The sequence below is a fragment of the Meriones unguiculatus genome, chromosome 18 (genome assembly GCF_030254825.1).
Source record: "Meriones unguiculatus strain TT.TT164.6M chromosome 18, Bangor_MerUng_6.1, whole genome shotgun sequence".
In the NCBI taxonomy this organism is placed as follows: Eukaryota; Metazoa; Chordata; class Mammalia; order Rodentia; family Muridae; genus Meriones; species Meriones unguiculatus.
In genome coordinates, this window is record NC_083365.1 from 6,361,084 (window position 1) to 6,383,272 (window position 22,189).

A 22,189-nucleotide genomic window follows, 5' to 3' on the forward strand; every position below is an offset into this window, starting at 1 on the left:
TTTCTTCCTCTCTCAGCATTCCTTAGTTGCTGGTAGCGGAAGACTTTTTGATGGAAAAAACTGGTAATTCTGAGGTGAGGTAGAAGGAAGAATTGAGAGCAAGGTTGCATAAACACATCCCTTTGGAGGTATGTATGGAAAAATTAGCTACCTTAGTGTGCAATTCTTGTCTTTATGTAAAGTAAATGTTACACAGTTCTGCATAGTTTGGTTGCTCAAACTCGGTAGAGTCGGTTTTCATAGTAGCTGGATTTGATGCAAGCCTGGCCTCAGTTGACCTTCTGCCTGTTCCTGTCTCCTGCCCCACGCGTGCTCTGTGTTAAGGCTCTAAAGACTCAGCACATGTGCTCTGAGTTGCATTTCCTCTTCTTGAGTGAGTGACCAGGAGGAGAGCGCCCCAATTTCCAGAACATGAGCAGATGGCTGCCTTTTCCGAACCTAATTAATTTCAAATATTTATTTTATCCAAACATACATAGTTCTTTGATGGTAAACTGACAGGATTAAAAAAAGTCTTAAAAATTTTCTTTTTGTGTTTTGAGAGTAGGTTTATATGCTCAGGAAGTTCTTGAAATTGCTGTGTGGCCTAGGATGAACTTGCTAACTAGCCTACCTTGAACTTCTGACCTTCCCCCCTCTACTTTCCAAGTGCCTAGATTACAGTTGTACCGCCATGCCTGCCTAAAAGATTCTTCAGAATATTCTCAGCTTTCACCACTGTCCAAAGGAAATCAGGAGATTAGCCGTCATAAACTCTGCTTGCACCATACTTCAGGTGCAGCCATAACACAGTGGTGAGCAAAAATGCAGGCCCTGCAGGTGTGTGTGTAATTGTCAGAAAGGAGCCTGGGGACGTTCGTTATGTTTTGTTGATGTTTCAAAAATTTTAGATATGAAAAGAAGATTTTTTATTTGAGAATATTCTTATTTCCTTTGGCTATTTTTGTAGTATAAAGGAGGATTATAATACAATTTTATATTTTTAATAATATATGTGTAAAATCATATATATTGTACTTTTAATATAATCATGCTTTTATTTATAATATACCTGAGCAATTAGATGTTTGATAAAAATAAGTAATAGATGTGTACACATTGAGAAAGCATAAAACTTTATTTTTATGATTACAAAACATAAAAATCATGGAAAGACTTTACCACTTTAGAAGCATTTCAATAATTTGGTCCAAGTTATTTTTATGATGATTACTGGTTCTCGTCCAACCACGCTGAACTCATGCAGGACTTTTCACAGTTTATCCCCGGGGAAAATTTAAAAATGACTCTTCCATCACAGAAAATACTCACGCAAGGCACAAGCTCCAGAAATTAAAGACAGGAACATAGCATGCTGCTTCCTTTGCAGACATTGCACATGTCTGTGATGATGCGATGTTCTGAAAATACCAAGTGCATCCTAAGAGACTGGAACTTTTGCTGCAGCTCACAGCTAGAGCTAAAAATACACCTAAAGTCACTTAAGACTATCATCGTACTGTGTACTCAAACTGTTTGATTAAACTGCCTTTAAAAGAAAAATGTAAGATCCAACCTTATTTGCCTTGGATTTTCCATGTATTTAACTTTTACAACCCAAGTGAATGTATAGCTGCGATTTTAAGTTCTGTATTCTTCAGTGCTCCAACCCAGATAATGCACGTATATCATTTGCTGAAAGCAACAAAAAATAAGTTGTAAAGATCTCCTGAAATCTACCATAAAGGTTGAAAGCAACCATTTAGGGATACTGGTCGATAAACAATGTTTGTTATCTGGGTTGGTTGGGATCAGCTGGAGCCAGTGACTTAATCCTTTTAAAACTCTGTTAAAGTAGTCTGTAAGACTGATGTACCAACCAAGGACCATGCATGGAGAGGACCTAGACCTCCTGCTCAGATGTAGCCAACAGGCAGTTCAGTCTCCACATGGGTTCCAGGGTAAGGGAGCAGGGGCTGCCTCTGTCATGAACTAGGTTGCTTGCTCTTTGATCACTCCCCCCTGGCAGTACAGCCTTGCCAGGCCACAGAGGAAGAGGATCCAGGCAGTCCTGATGAGGCTTGATAAGCTAGGGTCAGGGGCAGGGGAGGAGAACTCCCCCTTTCAGTGGATGAGGGGAAGGGGATAAGGAGATGAAGGAGGGAGGGTGGGACTGGGAGAAGATGAAGGAGGGGGCTACGATCAGGCTGTAAAATGAATAAATTGTAAAAAGTAAAATAAAATAAAATAATAACAATTTAAAATTTTTTCTGGAAAGAACTCATTCTTTTCCTGTGTGACGTTTCATGTTGTTTAATAAAGACAGAGTGAAGCCCTTTGTTAGGGAGAAACATAGACAACACATACGATTCACATACATATACAAACATGCACAGAATCACAGAGACACAGAGGCACACACAGAAAGAGAGAGGTACAACCGCACAGACAGACACAGGGGCAGACACAGAATTTGATGCAGGTACAGATTCAGACTACTGCAAGGGACAGACAAAGAAAGGAAGACACAGGGAGCGAGATACAGAGAGTTCAATTTGGATTCGCTCATGGTTAAATGACACCAAAGAAGAGAGCTTTTATTTCTTTCCTTCATGCTACACCAATGCTCTGTTGGTAACCCAGAGTTAATCACTAATGCATATAATCTGCACATATACTAGGTAATTACCTTGATCTTTCATTCTCTTCCTATATACTCACCAAGAAAGGACCATTTCAAAGGAACATCCAGTTCCCATTTCACCATTCTCTATAAACTTTCAACAAAACTAATAGCCTCATTTCCTTTTGCTTTTCAACAAGGTATTTAGATCTCAAACATTGCGTTGCACAGTGGGGTCTTCAGAGGAGCGTATCACATAGATGTACATGAATTTCTCAGATATTGATGTACTGATGGCACCAGATAAACCATTCCTAAGATGTCTGAGTTAGCAGCTGAACTTCAGTTCTTCGTGGCGAGATTGTTACAAAAGGACAGAACAGGAGGGGAAGATGTTCAGTCTTCAGGAAATGGGTACACAGTTCACGCTAAACAGAGATAGGCCTGTCAGGGCCCCCTTTGCTAGCGTTCTGAGATAAACAGAGATAGGCCTGTCAGGGTCCGCTTTGCGAGCATTCTTAGATAAACCAGTGAGATATCAATAACTGAAAGCTGTTAGTGCTTAGCATTGAAACTTTGATCATATGGGTTTTTTTTTTTTTCAATGCAGTTTATTCAGGAACATTGAACAATCCTCGGACCCCGGGGAAAGCCAGCCCACAGCTTAAATAGCCTCTGGGTAGCCAACCCAGGCATGCCACGGGGGCAATGCAGATAGGTCCACATACATGGAAGCAAGCCAGATCCTCGGCCTTAGCCAAATGTGGAGTTGTTCGTGACAGAGAGCACTCACCATCGGGAAGGTGGAAGGCGGAACTAAGCACTGCACTCAGGGTCAGCCGCTTTGGACCCAGAGAAGAGCATGTCTGATTGCATGCGGGTTGATGCCCCAGGTCCCGCCTCTGAGAAAAAGGTATCGGACGGGTCTGATGCTCTTTGGGTGGATGACACCTAAATGAACATCTGTACAAAGTCCCAATTTATTTCTAAGATCATATGGGTTTTTAAAAGAGTCTTCACTTACTTTTGATTAGTCAAGACTCATCAAAATGTGTATATGAGATTGAAGAAGTGAGGCATGAATATTTAGATTCCACATCTTGAGAAGGCCATATGGCCAGAGACAATTATCTATTATTTGCATGTCTTTTGTATGATATTGAAAATTTATGTAATTTAATCTGCATAATACAATAACTGAAAAATATAAATAAAATAAAACTTAAAAGAAAGTGAAACAATTTACTTGATTTTTATTTTTGGATTATAAGAGAAAACTGTTCTTGGGAAAAAAAAATCTCCACTCTATGTGATGGGAGGAAAATACACATTGTCAAGTTCATGAATGCTGCTCATGGTTACTTAGACCAAAATTTACGTTAGCCTAAAAACTTACTTCTTTGTGAGAAATACAAGTCGTTTTACTGTGTCTTTGAAAGCTTCTTTCACTTGCTTGTTTCTGAGCGTGTAAATGAACGGGTTAAGCAAAGGGGCGACTGATGTCGTGAGCACAGACACAATCTTGTTAATGGCCACCCCTTCCTTTGCTGAGGGCTTGATGTAGATGAAGATGCAGCTGCCGTAGGTGAGAGAAACCACTATCATGTGGGAAGAACAGGTGGAAAAGGCCTTTTTCCTTTGCTGGGCAGAAGGAAACTTTAAAATGGTCTTGATGATGTGTGCGTAGGACAAAATAACACACACTAGAGTAATAATGAGTGTCAGTATGGCAAAAGCCAAGACAATCTTCTCTATCAACACTGTGTCTGAGCAGGTTATCTGGAGAATGGGAGAGGCATCACAGCCAAAATGATCAATCACATTGGAGTCACAGAACTCCAGCTGGAGGCCGATGCCAAGAGGCGGGAGGATGATCAGCAGGCCGGCAAACCAGCAGGCGAGAACAAGAACGGCGCAGACTCGGGTGTTCATTAAGGTGGTGTAATGCAGGGGCTGGCAGATGGCTACATAGCGATCGTAGGACATGGCGGCGAGGAGGAAAAATTCTGTGGCCCCGAAGAAGACAACAAAGAACAACTGGGTGGCGCAAGCGTTGTACGTAACAGTGTTGTCTCCTGTCGCCATCATGTACAGGAATCTGGGAATACACACAGTGGTGAATGAGACCTCTAAGAAAGAGAAATTCCGGAGAAAGAAGTACATGGGTGTTTTAAGGTGGGGATCCAAAAGCGTGAGCGTGATAATGGTGAGGTTCCCAGCCACACTCAGTATGTAGGTTAGAAACAAAAACAGAAAAATGAGAACTTGTAGTTCTGGGTCATCTGTCAACCCCAGTAAGATGAATGTTGTTATTGCTGTATGATTTCTCATCCCGTCTGGTGCCAAGTCATGAGTGTTTGGACCTGAAGAGAGAAGTGGTAGAAGAACCTGGCAATGCAACCTAAGCAAAGACATCGCCGTCAGTGAGCCTGCATGCACGCCGTTTTCTGCACCTGAGAATCAATTTGTTAATACATCTACACCTATCGCCACCTTCTTTGTGGCTTCTCTGGCAATGTCTGTCTTCCTATTAGGTATATAATTCTCTGGTATTTCTACATTATCTAGAAATAAAACATAACAAAACACAAACCAAAGAAAACCTATTTGTATAACATATAATTGCCTCAGCTATAGTGCCTCAAGGTACAGATTGTAGCTTACTTTTCCTAAAAGAAGTCTTGACAGCTCTGAAATTCTTTAGCCCACATCCATCTTTTTAAAGTTTTCTTCATTCCCAACATTCTGAAATGCTCGATTTCTCAAACCAACAAATATCTGCTAATTAGAATTTTGTGTTGATAATCATATGTTGTTTTCATTAACTTTAACAGTAGCGTTTCTTTTTAAAGTGACAAGTTTGTTATTTGAATTCAGATTCATTTTAAATAAAGAGATGAAAAATGAAGATATAATGTTGTATCTTTTGTTTGTCATTACTGTATTTGGCAATGAAGAGCATTTCTTCAGAAAGCTGTTAGAGATCTCTGAAGTGGTGCTGTAAGAAAACGTGGTCATAAACCTGATATAGGCCTACGGTGACACTTTAGGCAAAGGAGGGAGTGAGGACGGTCTGCAGTGCTGCCCTCCCGAGAACCCGCTCTTAGTCACACCTCTTCTTCAGCATGTTTCTAACTTATTGGAACAATTTCTGATGTTTCCCTCCTTGAGTCATTCTTCCCACCCATTGCTAATTCTATCTATCTATCTATCTATCTATCTATCTATCTATCTATCTATCTATCTATCTATCTATCTATCATCTATTACCCATTCACCTATCTATCTGCCTACCTACCTACATCATTCAGTCAAACATACAGGAACCCTGGGTCCATATAAACCAGTAAACAGATTACTAGAACACACCACCTTTCTCATAGTCCTTCCACTGTCCACTTTAGTACCTCCAGGCAAGGGCCTCTTTACTCAGTTTTATATTTTTCAGGATCCACAGTATGACATTGGCTCAGTCACTTCTTCATGTCAAGACTTAACCCTCATTGAAAGTTGTTTTTAAGTAGCTGTTTTCAGATGTTCATCCTGTAAAAGAAACTGTGAAGAGTTTATTCTCATAAGGAAAAGAATAGTTCATAATAAATAATACATTAATCCAATTGTTCTCAACATTCCAACCCTTTAATATGGTTCCTCGTGTTTTGGTGACCCCCCAACTATAACTTATCTTTGTTACTACTTCATAATTGTGATTTTGCTACTGTTATGGGTCATAATGCAAATGTCTGTGTTTTCTGATGGTCTTAGGTGACCCCTGTGAAACAGTCATTCAACTCCCAAAAGAGTCATGACCCACAGATTGAGAACTGCTGCACTAGCCTATAATTTTCTTTGTATTATTAATAGGAATTAATTATTCAAGTAGCAATTTTAGGTTAGTTCAATGGCTTATTGACAAGTCATACAAAATCCTATATGAGAGGATAGATAAAAAACCATAATTTATCTTTTAAATTAATCATTTTTTGTTAATTACAGTTTATTCATTTTGTATCCAAGCTGTAGCCCCTTCCCTCATCCCCTCCTAATGCCACCCTCCCTCCATCATCTCCTCCCATGTCCCTCCCCAAGTCCACTGATGGGGAGGCCCTCTTCCCCTTCCCTCTGACCCTAGCCTATCAGGTCTCATCAGGTCTGGCTGCATTGTCCTTCTCTGTAGCCTGGTAAAGCTGCTCCCCACATCAGGGGGAGATGATCAAAGAGCCAGCCACTGAGTTCATGTCAGAGACAGTTCCTGTTCCCATTACTAGAGAACCCACTTAGAGACTGAGCTGCCATGGGCTACATCTGTGCAGGGGTTCTAGGTTATCTCCATGCATGGTCCTTGGTTGGAGTATCAGTCCCAGAAAAGACCCCTGTGCCCAGATATTTTGGTTCTGTTGATCTCCTTGTGGAACTCCTGTTCCCTCTAGGTCTTTCTATCTCCCCCTTATTTCATAAGATTCCCTAAATTCTGCCCAAAGTTTGGCTATGAATCTCAGCATATGCTTTGATACACTGCTCGGTAGAGTCTTTCAGAGCCTACTCTGTGGTAAGCTCCTGTCCTGTTCCCTGTTTTCTCCCTCTTCTGATGTTCATCCCGTTTGCCTTTATGAATGAGGATTGATCATCTTACCTAGGGTCCTCCTTCTTGCTTAGCTTCTTTAGGTGTACAGATTTTAGCATGTTTATTCTCTATTGTATGTCTAGTATCCACTTATACGTGAGTAAATACCAAGTGTGTCTTTCTGCTTCTGGGATACCTCACTCAGGATGATCCTTTCTAGTTCCCACAATTTGCCTGCAAATTTCATGATTTCCTTGTTTTTAATTGCTGAGTAGTATTCCATTGTGTAAATGGACCACACTTTCTGTATCCATTCCTCAGTTGAGGGGCTTCTGGGTTGTCTCCAGATTCTGGCTGTTGCGAATAAAGCTGCCACAAACTTAAACCATAATTTCTTATGTTTTAAGACAGCCATGCCAGTTGCAGCAAAATGTGTGTCTTGTTGAGCATCAAAGATACTGTAGGTTTCTTATTTTTCTTGTTGTTCAAATAAACAACCAATCTCATATAAATAATTAACAAGTATCCATTATTTAAAGAGCATAACATTAAGACCAGGAACAAATTATTCCCAAAAGGATCTTGCAGGCTACAACAGTAGCAAATAATATTTTATTTTCTGATATATAAAAGATTGCAGCAAAAAACATGGCTTTAAGTTTAGGGTAACAATGATTCTATTTCTGTTTCTTGACACTTGTTTTTAGTTATCCTGGCAGCTAATCATAATTTCTTCCATTAATTCAGATTGATTTTCTACCAAAACTGGCAATCAAAATTGTCATCAAAATCCGAGTTAGCAAGACACGGAGGAGCAGGAGTGATTTGGGGCCAGGGAGCACTGCCACTCTTCTTGGCCAATGGGAGAGCATCTTGCTGTGTATTTGCAGGAGGAGGACTGACAGACAGTGTTATATCAGAGTCATTTTTAATTTTCTTCCCTCCCCCATTTCTTTTTTCCTTTTTTTTTTCATTTAATTGTATAATGTTTAAAAACTTTATAACAGACTTTGGTGCTCTTATTCCAGCTCCCCTCTTCTTCAATAATCCTTCCTTCCTATCAGAACTTTTATTTTTCTATTTGCTAGGAATGACCTCTGTACAACACACACACACACACGCACACACACACACACACACACAAGCACACCATTTAAAATACTTGGCATAGTAGTGTGTCAGATTTTAGGGACTTGTGTTTTAATAGAAATTAAAACTGATAGTACTCTAACAGCACTGCTAAGCCTGTGGCAACATCTCTTTTGTTTGTAACCTCACTTTATACTCTAGCAAGCACATCAGTGGTCTATGTTAGGCTAGAAAAACAGTTCCTGGGAGGTGAAGAGTTATTTATTTTTGTAATTTAGATCAAATAGGGCTGAAAACAATTTCATTCACTGAGCAATAATTTGTGCCTTCTCCCTTTAATTACTGTTTCAATTAACATTAACAACTGTAACTGCCTTATCACCTGGTCCTTCTCGTTAGGAAGAGGAGAGTGACCCACTGCAGACAATTCTAGCTTTGTGTTTCCTCAGACTAACAGTTTATCGGAAAACTGTGGACTGCTTTTCTCCCTTTTCTGAAGTATCACTTGTAACGAAGGGAATTCCAAGTTTTCAATCTGTTTACTCTCTGTCTGCACTTGGAGAATATGGTAAAGATATATCACAACAACTCATACTTGCTTTTTGATGGTTATTCATTGGAGGTCCTTGAGAGAAGCACGCTGTGGAGCAGCCACTGATGAGGTTTGCCTGTTCTGTCTGCAGTCACATTTCACCCCCTCACCATCCACCTCATCTTCACATGGGCCTGCAGCTGTCTCTCCTCAACTTTAGTCTCCTTCCCTCTTGCCACATCTAAAATTACGCTAGATTTCCCATGTCAAAGAGTGAGTAGTATTAAGGAACAGCAACATTTCTGTCAGAGATATTCATCCAGTCTTCTAGGGTTGGGGGCAGAGACAGGCTTCCCTGTAATTTCTGTATCCGCAGTGTTTGTTTTATATTGCTACCAGCACACACAGAGTGCAAGAACAACAAAACAGTCCTCAGTAGCTCAATTTCAAAAGTTACTAACAAGTTGATGGTGGTGTAATCCACCTTGTGAAAATTTGTAGAGCAAAGGGACAATGTCCTCAGAGACCTTCAAGGAGGTTTAATGTCATCTGAACTTGTTTGGTTTCTTCATTGAGTATACATTTCTCTGAGGATTATCTTCTTTCTATGTAGCTAAGGATGATCTCAAACTTCTTATTCTGCCTCCATCTTTGAGTCCTGGGATTAGAGGAATGCTCTACCATAGCCAGCTTTTATTATATATTAGACACAATATCATACAGAATGAAATATTTACTCTCAAGGAAAATAAAGAAAAATTCATGTTTTAAAGATGTAAATACTGAAAAGCAGTGAACTGACCAGTCAGAGCCTCACAACTCTGATGAATGATAAAAATTTATCTTAATCCAAAGATTTCATTTTCTTGGCAAGCCACATTTATGGCTTTCCCCAATACTTAAGAGGATTATCATACACTTGAAGAAATTGATACTTAAGTAAAATCGGAAAAGTTCCAAACACAAAACATCCAAGAAATCAAGGACACCACGAAAAGAGGAAATCTAAGAATAACAGGAATAGATGAAAAAAAAGATTCCAGACTTCAAGGTCCAGAAAATATTTTCAAGAAAATAATAGAAGAAAATTTTCTTAACTTAAAGAAAGAGATGTCCATAAACATACCAGAGCCCTACAGAACACCAAATAGACTAGACCAGAAAAGAAACTCCTCACATCACATCATAGTCAAAACACGAAATCTACAGAACAAAGAAAAGATATTAAAAGCAGCAAGAGAAAAGGACCAAGTAAAATATAAAGGTAGACCTATCAGAATCACACCAGACTTCTCAACAGAAACTATGAAAGCCAGAAGGACCTGGACAGATGTTATGCAGACTTTAAAGGACCACAGATGCCAACAGAATGCTATACCCAGCAAAGCTTTCAATCAACATACATGGAGAAAACAAAATATTCCATGACAAAACTAAATTTAAACAATATCTACACAGCAACCCAACTTTACAGAAGATACTATAAAGAAAACTCCAATCCAATGAAAGCAAATACACCCAAGAAAACATAGGATACAGATAACTTCACGACAAAAATAAAATAAAATAAAATAAAACAAGCAGTGAATCACAGTAACAAGGAATGAATCACAGTAACACCACCAACTCTACAATAAAAGGAACTGTCACTATTATCTATCAACGTTTCCAATAAAAAGACCCAGACTAACAGAATAGTTGCAGAAACAGGATCCAACATTCTGCTGCATCCAAGAAACACACCTCAGCAACAAAGATAAACACTACCTCAGAGTAAAGGGCTGGAAAAATGTTTTTCAAGCAAACAGACCCAGAAAGCAAGCTGGGGTAGCTACCCTAATATTTAATAAAATAGACTTTCAACCAAAATTAATCAAAAAAAATGAGGAGGGGCACATCATTCTCATCAAAGGAAAAATCCACCAGGAGGACATCTTAATCCTGAACATCTATGCCCCAAATACAAGAGCACCTGCATTTGTAAATTAAACATTATTAAGCTTAAATCACACATCAATCCCAACACCTTAATAGTGGGAGACTTCAACACTCCACTCTCACCAAGAGACAGATCATCTATACAGAAGCTAAGTAGGGAAATAATGGTACTTTCAGAGGTCCTAAAATCAAATGGACCTAATAGATGTCTACAGAACTTTGTACCCAAATTCAAGAGTATTCCTTCTTTTCAGCACCTCATAGAACCTTTTCCAAAATAGACTATGTAGTTGGTCACAAAGGAAGCCTCAGCAGATACAAGAAGATTGAAATAATACCTTGTATCCTGTCTGATCACCATGGACTAAGCTGGACCTCAACAACAACAGAAATAGCATGGAAACTGAACAAGTCGCTACTCAATGACAGCTGGATTAGGGAAGAAATAAAGACATTAAAGACTTTCTAGAATTCAATGAAAATGAAGGCACAACATAACCAAACTTATGGGACCCAATGAAAGCAGTGCTAAGAAGAAAATTCATTGCACAAAGTGTCTTCAGAAAGAAGTTTGAGACATCTCATACAAGCAACTTAATGGCTCACCTAAAAGCCCTAGGGGAAAAAAATAAGTAGACACACCCAAGAGGGGTAGACAGCTGGAAATATTCAAACTCAGGGCTGAAATCAATCAATTAGAAACAAACAAACAAACAAACAAACAAAAAAACAATTCAAAGAATCAATGAAACCAAGAGCTGGTTCTTTGAGAAAATCAACAACAAGATAGTTAGCCAAACTAACTAAAAGGCAGAGAGAAACTATCCAAATCAGCAAAATCAGAAACGAAAAGGGAGAAATAACAACAGACACTGAGGAAATCCAAACAATCATTAGCTCTTATTACAAAAGTCTATATGCCACAAAATTTGAAAATCTAAATGAAATGGACAATTTTCTTGATATATTCCATTTACTCAAATTAAATCAAGATCAGGTAAACCAATTCAATAGTCCCCCAAGGAAATAGAAGCAGTCATCAAAAGTCTCCCTTCCAAAAAATTCCCAGGGCCAGAAGTTTTCAAAGCAGAATTCTACTAGACCTTCAAAGAAGAGCTAACTCCAATTATGTTCAAACTATTCCACAAAATAGAAACAGAAGGAACATTACTAAACTCATTCTATGAAGCCACAGTCACCTTGATACCTAAACTACACAAAGACCCAACAACAAAAAAAGAGAACCTCAAACCTATCTCTCTTATGAGCATTGATGCAAAAATACTCAATAAAATATTTACAAACTGTATCCAAGAACACATAAAAGATATCATCCACTATGACCAAGTAGGCTTCATCTCAGGCATGCAGGGGTCATTCAATATACAGAAATCCATCAATGAAATTCACCATATAAACAAACGGAAGGAGAAAAACCACATGATCATCTGCTTAGATGCCGAAAAAGCATTTGACATGTATAAAGTCTTGGAGAGATCAGGGATACAAGGAACATGCCTGAACATAGTAAAGACAATATACAGCAAACCTACAGCCAACATCAAAATAAACAGAAACTTAAATCAATCCCACTGAAATCTGGCACAAGGCGAGGCTGCCTATTCTCTCCATATCTCTTCAACATAATACGTGAAGTCCTAGCCAGAGCAATAAGAAAACTAAAGGAGATCAAGAGGATACAAATCAGAAAGGAAGAAGTCAAAGTATCACTATTCGCAGATGATATGATAGTATACATGACTGACCCCAAAAATTCAGCCGGAGAACTCCTTCACCTGATAAACACCTTCAGCAAAGTGGCAGGATACAAAATCAACTCAAAAAAATCAGAAGCCCTCCTATATACCAAAGACAAAAAGGCTGAGAAAGAAATTAGGGAAACAACACCCTTCACAATAGCCACTAATAACATAAAGTACCTTGGGGTGACACTAACCAAGCAAGTGAAAGACCCAGAATTGCTAAAACAATCCTGTACAATAAAAGATCTTCTGGAGGCATCTCCATCCTTGATCTCAGGCTATACTATAGAGCAGCATAATAAAAACTGCATGGTAGTGGCATAGAAACAGACTGGTGGATAATAGAATCAAATCAAAGACCCAGAAATGAACCCACACACCTACGAACACCTGATTTTTGACTGTTAGTATAATGTTCTTATGGAATGTACACGAGTTACCCTTGTCCATTGAAATGCTGATTTCTCTACCGCACTATATGGTTTCAATACAGACATTGCACTGTGATGCTTATTGTAACCATCATCCGTCTGAAGTTTGTATAAACTTGTAAACATTTGTTCTCTGTATTTTTAATTAAACAACCAGCCAATGGTGTGCAATGGAGAGAATAGGGTAGGCCACCCTGATCTGGAGGGGAAGTTAAGGAGGTGAGTGGAAGAGAAGAGAGATCAGCAGGACAGGACTTAGAACCAGGAGGAAAGATGAACTGGACCTAAGATATGACTACAAGCAAGTGTAATGTGTGAAATACAAATGGTAGTAAACCATGTGGTGTTGGAGGTTTGGGAGGGAGTAACTATTGCCCAGCATTGTGCTCTAGGGTAATTAAATACGTCCTAGTCTCTGTGAGGTGATTTGGGTATATAGTTGGTTTAGGAATAACCACTGCTTAACTAAAAGTTATATCAATAATAAATATTAATAACCCACAATATTTGACAAAAAGATACTAAAACCATACAATGGAAAAAATCTTCAACAAATAGTGATGGTCTAACTGGGTGTCTACATGTAGAAAATGCAAATAGATCCATACTTATCACCCTGCACAAAACTAAAGTCCAAGTGGATCAAAGACCCCAATATAAACCCAGACACACTAAACCTGGTTGAATAAAAAGTGGGGAAGAGCCTAAAACTCATTGGCACAGAAGACAACTTCCTAAACAAGAACACCAACAGCACAGGATCTAAGATCAAAAATCAACAATGGACCTCACGAAACTGAAAAGCTTCTGTAAAGCAAAGGACACTGTCAGCAGAACAAAATGAGAGCCTACAGACTGGGAAAGGATCTTCACCAACCCTATATCTGACAGAGGGCTAATATCCAGAATATGTAAAGAACTCAAGAAGTTAAACAGCAACAAATCAAGTATCCAATTAAAAAATGGGGTATAGAGTTAAACAGAGAATTCTCAATAGAGGAATATCAAATGGCAGAGAAACACTTAAAGAAATGCTCATCCTCATTAGCCATCAGGGAAATGCAAATCAAAACGACCCTGAGATTTCACCTTACACTCATCAGAATGGCTAAGATAAAAAACTCAAGTGAAAACGCATGCTGGAGAGGTTGTGGAGAACGGGAAACCCTTCTCCACTGCTGGTGGGGATGTAAACTTGTACAACCACTTTAGAAATCAATGTGGTGTTTTCTCAGACAATTAGGAATAGTGCTTCCTCACCATCCAGCTATACCACTCCTAAGCATATATCCAAAATATGTTCAAGTACACAAGGACATTTGCTCAACCATGTTCATAGCAGCTTTATTTGTAATAGCCAGAATCTAGAAACAACCCAGATGTCACTCAATGGAGGAACGGATACAGAAAGTGTGGTACATTTACACAATGGAATACTACTCAGCAATTAAAAACAAGGAAATCATTAAAATTGCAGGCAAATGGTGGGAACTAGAAAAGATCATCCTGAGTGAGGTATTCCAGAAGCAGAAAGACACACATGGTATATACTCACTTATAAGTGGATACCAGATATATAATATAGGATAATCATACTAAAATCTGTGGACCTAAAGAAGCTAAGCAAGAAGGAGGACCCTGGGTAAGATGATCAATCCTCATTCATAAAGGCAAATGGGATGGACATCAGAGGAAGGAGAAAACAGGGAACAGGACAGGAGCCTACCACAGAGGGCCTCTGAAAGACTCTACCCTGCAGTGTATCAAAGCATATGCTGAGATTCATAGCCAAATTTTGGGCAAACTTTAGGGACTCTTATGAAAGAAGGGAGAGATAGAAAGACCTGGAGGGGACAGGAGCTCCACAAGGAGATCAACAGAACCAAAATATCTGGGACCAGGGGTCTTTTCTGAGACTGATACTCCAACCAAGGACCATGCATGGAGATGACCTAGAACCCCTGCACAGATGTAGCCCATGGCAGCTCAGTCTCCAAGTGGGTTCCCTAGTAAGGGGAACAGGGGCTGTCTCTGACATGAACTCAGTGGCTGGCTCTTTGATCACCTCCCCCTGAAGGGGGATTAGCCTTACCAGGTCACAGAGAAAGACAATTCAGCCAGTCCTGATGAGTCCTTATAAGGGAGGATTAGAGGGAGGGAGGAGGGTCTCCCCTATCAATGGACTTGGGAAGGGACATGGGAGGAGATGAGTGAGGATGGGATTGGGAGGGGGCTCCAACTGGGATACAAAGTGAATAAGCTGTAATAAATAAATAAGTAAATTTTAAATAAAGACCACAGCATTTTTCTTCTTCTATTTTTGAGACAAGGTCCGTGTAGCCTTAGCTATCTTTAGACTCACTATGAAGACCAGGCTGGCCTCACCAGATGAGATTATATAAATAGAGGTTTGTAAAGAGTAGCATGGAGAGAGGGAGAAAGAAGGAGAAAGGGGAGAAGCACGCACAATGAGAAATAGTAGAGAAGATGAGGAGAGACACAGAAAGAGACAGAGAAGAGAGCAGGGGACAGAGAGAGAGTGGGTGAGGGGAGAGGAAGGACACAGAGAGAGGGAAGGGCAAGAGGGCCAAAGGCCTTGGAGGAACCAAAAAAATTCTGTAATTATACAGTGAAGGGCCTCTGGGAGAGGGGAAGCCCCACCCCTAGGTAGAAGGCAGGGTAGGCCAGCCATGCCCTTCAGCAGTTAGGTAGGGCCCTAATATAACAGAGGTGCAGAGGTCAGTCCCAGGCAGGCTCCCTGGTTGGCAGTTCAGTCTCTCTGAGTCCTATGGGTCCAAGTTACTTGATTCTTTAGGTGTAGTGTCCTGGACTTCTCTGGCTTCTACAATCCTTTCTCCTCCTCTTCCAAAGGATTCCACAAGCTCTGCCTAATGTCTGGCTGTAGGTGTCTGCATCACCCATCAGTTGCTGGGTGAAGCCTTTCTGATGATGTTTATGGTAGGCTCCTACCTGCAAGTGTAGCAGAATATCATTCTCAGTGTCAGGGCTGGGCTCCCTCTTGTGGCATGAGAGTCTCAAACTGGACCAGTCATTGGTTGGCCAATCCCTCAATTTCTCCTCCATCTTTACCACTGCACATCCTGTAGGCAGGACAAATTGTAGGTTTAAGGTTTTGTGGCTGGATTGGTGCTCCAATCCCTCCATTAGAAGTCTTGCCTGACTGCAGGAGATGTCCAGTTCATAATTCTATTGCTAGGAGTCTCAGCGTGGGTCACCCTCAGAGATTCCTGGGAGTTTCCATTGCCCTTGATTTCTAGTTAGTCCTAGAGATGCCCATCCCCCACTACAATTGTCTCTTCCAGTACTCTCTCCATCAGTCTGACCCCTTTGTGATCGTGATCTCTTGCTCCCATCCACCAAACAAGCCAGGATCACTTACTTGCCCAGCAATTATGGAGCAATCAGCAATCAAGACAATGACCCGCAGACACTCCCAAAGGCCAGGCTAATTTAGGCAATTCCTCAGTTGAGTTTTTCTCCCCCCAAGAGACTCTAGGTTGTGTCGAGATGGCAGTAAACCAACCAGCACAGAAAGCATATAGAAAATATACTCTGCCTCAGATCTTCTGCCCACCTCTCTTACCCCTCTCCCTCCCTCTCTCTCTGCACCCCTTCACACAGAAATGTCCACTCTTTCTAAGTGGGATATGGACTAACTTCTCCACAAAGGAACGAAGATTTACTTTTGTGATCCAAACCATCAGATAACTATGTCTCTTAGCTGGTGCCCACTTGCTATAGGCTTCAAGGAAGTTTCGTTATTTTGACATAATTTCCAAGGATCTTCAGAAAATGTGTATTTATTTTGTATAATGAAAGATGTGTTAATCTCCCTCAGTTTATGTTGTATCATAAGCATATGAGAGACCAAAGAATTGAAAAAAAAAATTTTTTTTTTGGGGTATTGGTTTAAAGTTTAAAGCACAAGCCTGAACAAAGGCCAGTCAGGTAGAGACCTGTCCAGCCACCTGCAGGGGAGGAAACAGCTTTACCGAATTCTTTTCCTGCCCCCTAGAGATACAGTTGCTAGGAAACCAGCCCAGATAGCCGGGTCAGAACTGTTTATGGACTTGGCGCCTAAAGTAAACCAATTATTTCAAAAGTCAATTTCCCTTACCTAATCATGTAACACCAAGGCATGTAAAGTGCCACTTGCAGTTTTTCCCTTTAAAAACCCAGTTCTCCTCGACTGTGGGGCTGCACTACTCTTCAAGCAGGGAGGTTGCTGCAACCCAGCATCACGCTTGTAATAAAAAGATTCTCATGTGTTTTGCAGCAGAGTCGATTCCTGGTGGTCTTTAGGGGTCTCACAAACTGGACATAACATTTGCGGGCTCGTCCCAGGACCCCCAAGACTCCAGAACCCTGACCCGGAGGGTCTTATGTTAGCCCATAAGTGTCTAAGTGTCTCAGTGCATTGTCCGTGTGCATTCTGAAAAATCCTCAGGATGTCTATATCTGTACGGCGGCATGACATGATTATACCCAGACATGTGGTACCATCACAGCCGCCAAAGTCATTAGTTTTTTGGCAGGCACTCAGGTAGAGTCCTGCCATCAGTAGGTGGTTCAGAACTACCCACTGCTCTGGAGCTTCTGTGGCAGGGAAACCAAAGCAGGAACCTGAAGGTCCATGGGTCTGAGCTTAGTTGCAATATGGCTACACAGCCACTCAGTCTGCATCTGTCCTTCTATTTTATTCCCAGTGTTTACTTGTTTCTGCTTTTGCCTTCCCCACCATGAGTGAAAGTCAAGCACTTGTTTCCGGTTTTGTTTTCAGTAGCAGAGTAGCTGCTTTGCACGCGTTTGTCTGTCTGTCTTGTTCCTTGTGCTTGTGAATCTTTGTATTGTGCGGTTGGACACTATGGGACAGACTTCCTCTAATCCCTCCCTGTTCCTTGTAACCCTTCAACCCGTGTGCTTATACCCCTCCCTGAGTCCCACTGCATTGGATTCTCTGGTGCTCTGTCAGCGGCAGACAGGCAGGAATGTGAGGGTGCGGCCTGGGATAAAATTGTCTGGATTGCTCCTGGCTGGTAATCATGGCGGCAGTGGGCCAAGCACACTTTGAAAGTCCTCTGGTGGCAGGGGCAGCAGCTGGGGCAGTGACCCACACTTTGGTGGTGCCCACTACTCTTTTAGGGTCAGCATGAGAGGGCAGAGGTGAGGATGCAGGGGTGGCTGCATCATGTGACAACCTGGGAAACACTGCCAGCAAGTCCCAAACTCCCAAGGGCAGGGCAGGCTGCATGAGCTCACACAGGCTGATGCGACAAAGTGCTTGAAATTATGGCTGGATGGGGAAGAAAAGTTATGTTTGTTTGTTTAAGTGCATATATGGCCATTACATGCTTTTGACTGATCTCAAATAGTTAACAGTTGTTGGATATGTTTAAAGGTTAAATTCAAACTCTTGTTTAGAATATATGTGTGTGCATATATGTTTGTGAGATCTATAGAAGCATACATGTTTTTAAATAATAACCATGTGGCTTGCCATGCATGTGATGTGACTTTGCCATCTTGAAATTGCCACATGGTATGGGTTAGGCAAAGAAAAAATTTCCAGAACCTCTGAATTTTGTTTGTCATCCTATTTCCTTTTAGAGTAAGACACATCTCATTTTAAGTTGGTATTGATTGTAGAGACTGGATTGTTTGTACTGGTAAAATTTGATTTTAAAATTTGGTTTTGACTTTTCAAATTATGATTATGCTTTGTGATTTCACTCCTAAAAAAAGGGTACTTTATTTTGATATTGCCAAAACTCATTTCTTCTAAAAACATGTTTAAGGTTATGAAACATTTTAAAGTTCATCAGACATTTTAAATAATGACCTTGGGGAGTCTAACAAAGAACTTGAAATAGTTTCTCAACCCTTTGTGGGAGGTCAAAAGACCTTTGTATTTATAATTTTACCAAGTCAAACCAAGCCATATTGGTTGAGCCAATTAAGAAAATTGAAGTTTTTACAGTGTATCATGTCAGGGTGGTAAAAACCCATGGAATGACTTAGTAAAAAATAAATGAGAAGGATTTTGATGGGAGTTTTTATGTTGTCTGAAAAGCACGAGAGAAAGCAAGAGACTGGGATAAAGCAAAGAAAAGAAAAAAATAGCTTGTCTAAAGTAAAAATGTCTGGTTAAAACAGAAGATTGGAACCTGAAGGTATGTAGAATGTTATGTATAGAAAGCCAGAGGCCATAAGAACTATATTTGCTTTGTTTTTTCATACCTGCAAATATGAATTGAGAATGAACTGTAAAATATGTTGCTCTTCATCTAAAACATGGTGATTCTTCAATGCTAAATGTTTGCTTATGTTCTTTAAAGGGGGAAGAGGACTGCAGCTCCATGTTAGCCCAGGATTATACAGGATTGTAGTCAAGTCATTTTAACTATTATATGCCTGGCTGCCATTTCCTGAATGAATAAATTAAGGATTTTCTTTCTGGCCGATAGGTTTGGTGTGGTCAAAATAGTTCAATTGTACTTGAACTACACAGTTTAAAATTGTTCTATATGTTCTGTTATGTAGTTAGTTCTACAACTCATTTGATTACTTGGTTACAGCAAACTATAAATGCTCCACAGTGCTTGCTATACTATGGGAGGTAGCAACACCATCAGCGACATCTAATGGCTATGTTTTAAATTGCTGACCATGTCCTGGAGCAACATGTGGCTAGCCGCCATGTTGGTGCAGAGATAAAGAAGGTGGATTGGCAGTTTTACCACCATCTTTGTTGAGGGCTACAGCTCTGTTCAGTTCTCTGTTTAGTGCTAAGTGTAACTTTTGTCTTTTAAGCTTTTGCTGTTCAGTTTTAATGCAATGTGGTAGGATTAGCAAGAGTTGCTAGCCCCTCTATGAACTGTATCTGATTGAAAGTTTTGCCCATTTTAGTTCAGAAAGATGTTTAAAGTTAAGCTAATGACTGCAATTGAGCTTCAGCTAGTCTTTTGTTTATGTTTTCAAAGTTAAGCCTAGGATGGGTAACTATGAAGTTTGCCTATATAGAGCTACTTGAAATAGATATGGTCCTAAAACACTCATCTAAGGGATATTCCAGAACCAGAGATTATAGCATTATGTTTTACAGGATGTAATTTAGAGTAGACGATTAAAGATAGAAAAAGAGTAACTCAGATATGCTGGCCCTCAAGCTTGTCAGATATCTGATGAATATGGCATTTAATATGTGTAAGCTTATTATAACAGAGAGTCCCGAAATCCTGGCAGAGCTCCCAAGGTCTCCGAGAAGATTTGGGCACAATGGCAGATGACTTTGACTCTGGATTGTGGTCTACTAACCACTGGGCGACTCTGCCTCAACTGGCTCACCACTAAGGCCCAGCCTAAACTGTGGACAATGCTGTGGACACCTGGAGAGTCATTGTTTCACATTGCTGAAGATGAGGTGAGGTTGATTTCTTTTGTTCCTTTTCCCACAGAAGCAGTCTCTCATTTTCTGTGCCTGATTGCTGGACCACCTCTGCTCATGATGCCATGAGACCACAGGAGCCAGGGACAACTGCCTAGGTGAGGAACTAACTAGTATCTCTGTCATTTTGATTGGTACATAGATTAGTACATTTGGCTTATATTTATCCTTCTCAGATCTCTGATCACATTGATGGCTAAGCTAAGCTAATGGTAACTTTGCAGCTAAAGAGCAGACAATTATATCCACTGTTAGTTCATTGGTCAGTTCATTAGCTAGTTAGAACTACCAGGTACTAGGTCTTTCATTTAGGAAGGCAAAGAGGTTTGCCTTGTTCACAGGCTTCATGTTAGTTGCCTATGTCTTTTGGTGAATAACTGGATAAAAAGATGTAAAGTTTATGTAAGGTCTGAGAGTATAAAAGTTTAAGTTCTGAGAATCTAAAAAGTATTATTTTAGGGTCTAGGAAAATATTTCAAAGTTGATAAATGCAAGAAATATTGGAAGGTCTAAGTAGGTGTTTTAAAGAATGTGAATGTAAATTGTAATGATATAAGAAAGTAATTTAAGGCATATTGAAAATGGGAGATATTTCAGATTTCTCCCTCCTCTCTATTGTTGTGCTTATGTTGTTATAGGATTTCAGAAGTTCAGAGTTATGACATTGATCAACAGAGTTCTGATAAGTTGATTGAGCACTCACTGCTTATTAACCAGTCACAAGCTTGAGATTTTAATTTCCTTTTGGTTGTCTTCTGAGATAGACTGAAAGGTATATCACATCATGCTAAAAATATCTGGCTAATGTGTATATCTGACCCAAAATCCATAGCTTTTCCGAGGTCTTACTGGCATGAGTCTTACTTCTGCTGTCTTGTAGACAACCGTTAACTGCTTTTTCTAAAATATGGATTTCAATACAATGGTGATGCTAATATGAATTTCAGGAAATTAAAAAGTCAGAATACTGGGATATAGCGTAGCTCAAATGGACCCCAGATGAGTTTTTCCCTTGGTCTTGGGACTCCTCATTTTCCCTAATTACTAGACAAATTTAAACTTCTGTCTCTAGTCTGAACTTGTTTTAGCAGATTTTCACCTTGTTGACTCTATTCAGGGATCAGCTATGGACTGCAAGTGGAATCTGGACTTGCTGGAAGCTGATATGATTGCTCCCTGTCTTTTCAGGTGGGTCAACTAACCAGATGCTTATGAGGACTGCCCACTGCCCAGCCTTTGGCTGGCATTTCAGCCTTCCTGATGCCAATTGTCCTATTGTCAACACTAAAGCAGTTTCAGAAGAAATCTCTGCTCATAATCCCACCGAACAGACTGAATTGACTTTTGAAATTATTGGTTTACTTTAGGTGCCATGATAAATGGCTCTGGCCTGACCATCTGGGCTGGTTTCCTAGCAACTGTATATCTAGGGGGCAGGAAAAGAGTGTGATAAGGCTAGTTCCTCCTGGCAGGTGGCTGGACATCTCTTCATACGGCTGACCTTTGTTCAAGCTTGTGTTCCAAACCCCAAACCAATACCCAAAAAACAAGAATTTCAATTTTTAAAGAATTTTCAATTCTTTGGTCTCTCATTCCCCCTTTTCTGCATATCAATAGGGAACATGTTGAGAAAGAAACTAGGGCGGGGGAAGCCATTCATAACAGCCTTAAAGAGTAACCTACGAATAAATCCAACCAATGAGATAAGAGACTTCTGTAATAAGAGAATGAGTTAAGAGACTGAAGAAATTAAAGAAGATACTAGAAGGTAGATCTACCATGATAGTGCCTCCGTACAATAAATA

General features: G+C 40.1%; 1 protein-coding gene across 1 annotated transcript; it reads right to left on the reverse strand.

Annotated features, from left to right (window-relative positions):
* Positions 1-3,926: 3,926 nt before the first annotated feature.
* On the reverse strand, positions 3,927-5,207 carry LOC110563164 (olfactory receptor 6C2-like). Its single transcript, XM_021660162.2, has one exon. The coding sequence runs from the start codon at positions 5,015-5,017 to the stop codon at positions 3,995-3,997; it is 1,023 nt and encodes a 340-aa protein (XP_021515837.2). The 5' UTR covers positions 5,018-5,207; the 3' UTR covers positions 3,927-3,994.
* Positions 5,208-22,189: the final 16,982 nt, after the last annotated feature.

Coding starts and splice junctions, on each gene's coding strand:
- LOC110563164 (XM_021660162.2), bottom strand. CDS start 5,017: ATGTCTTTGCTTAGGTTGCATTGCCAGGTTCTTCTACCACTTCTCTCT.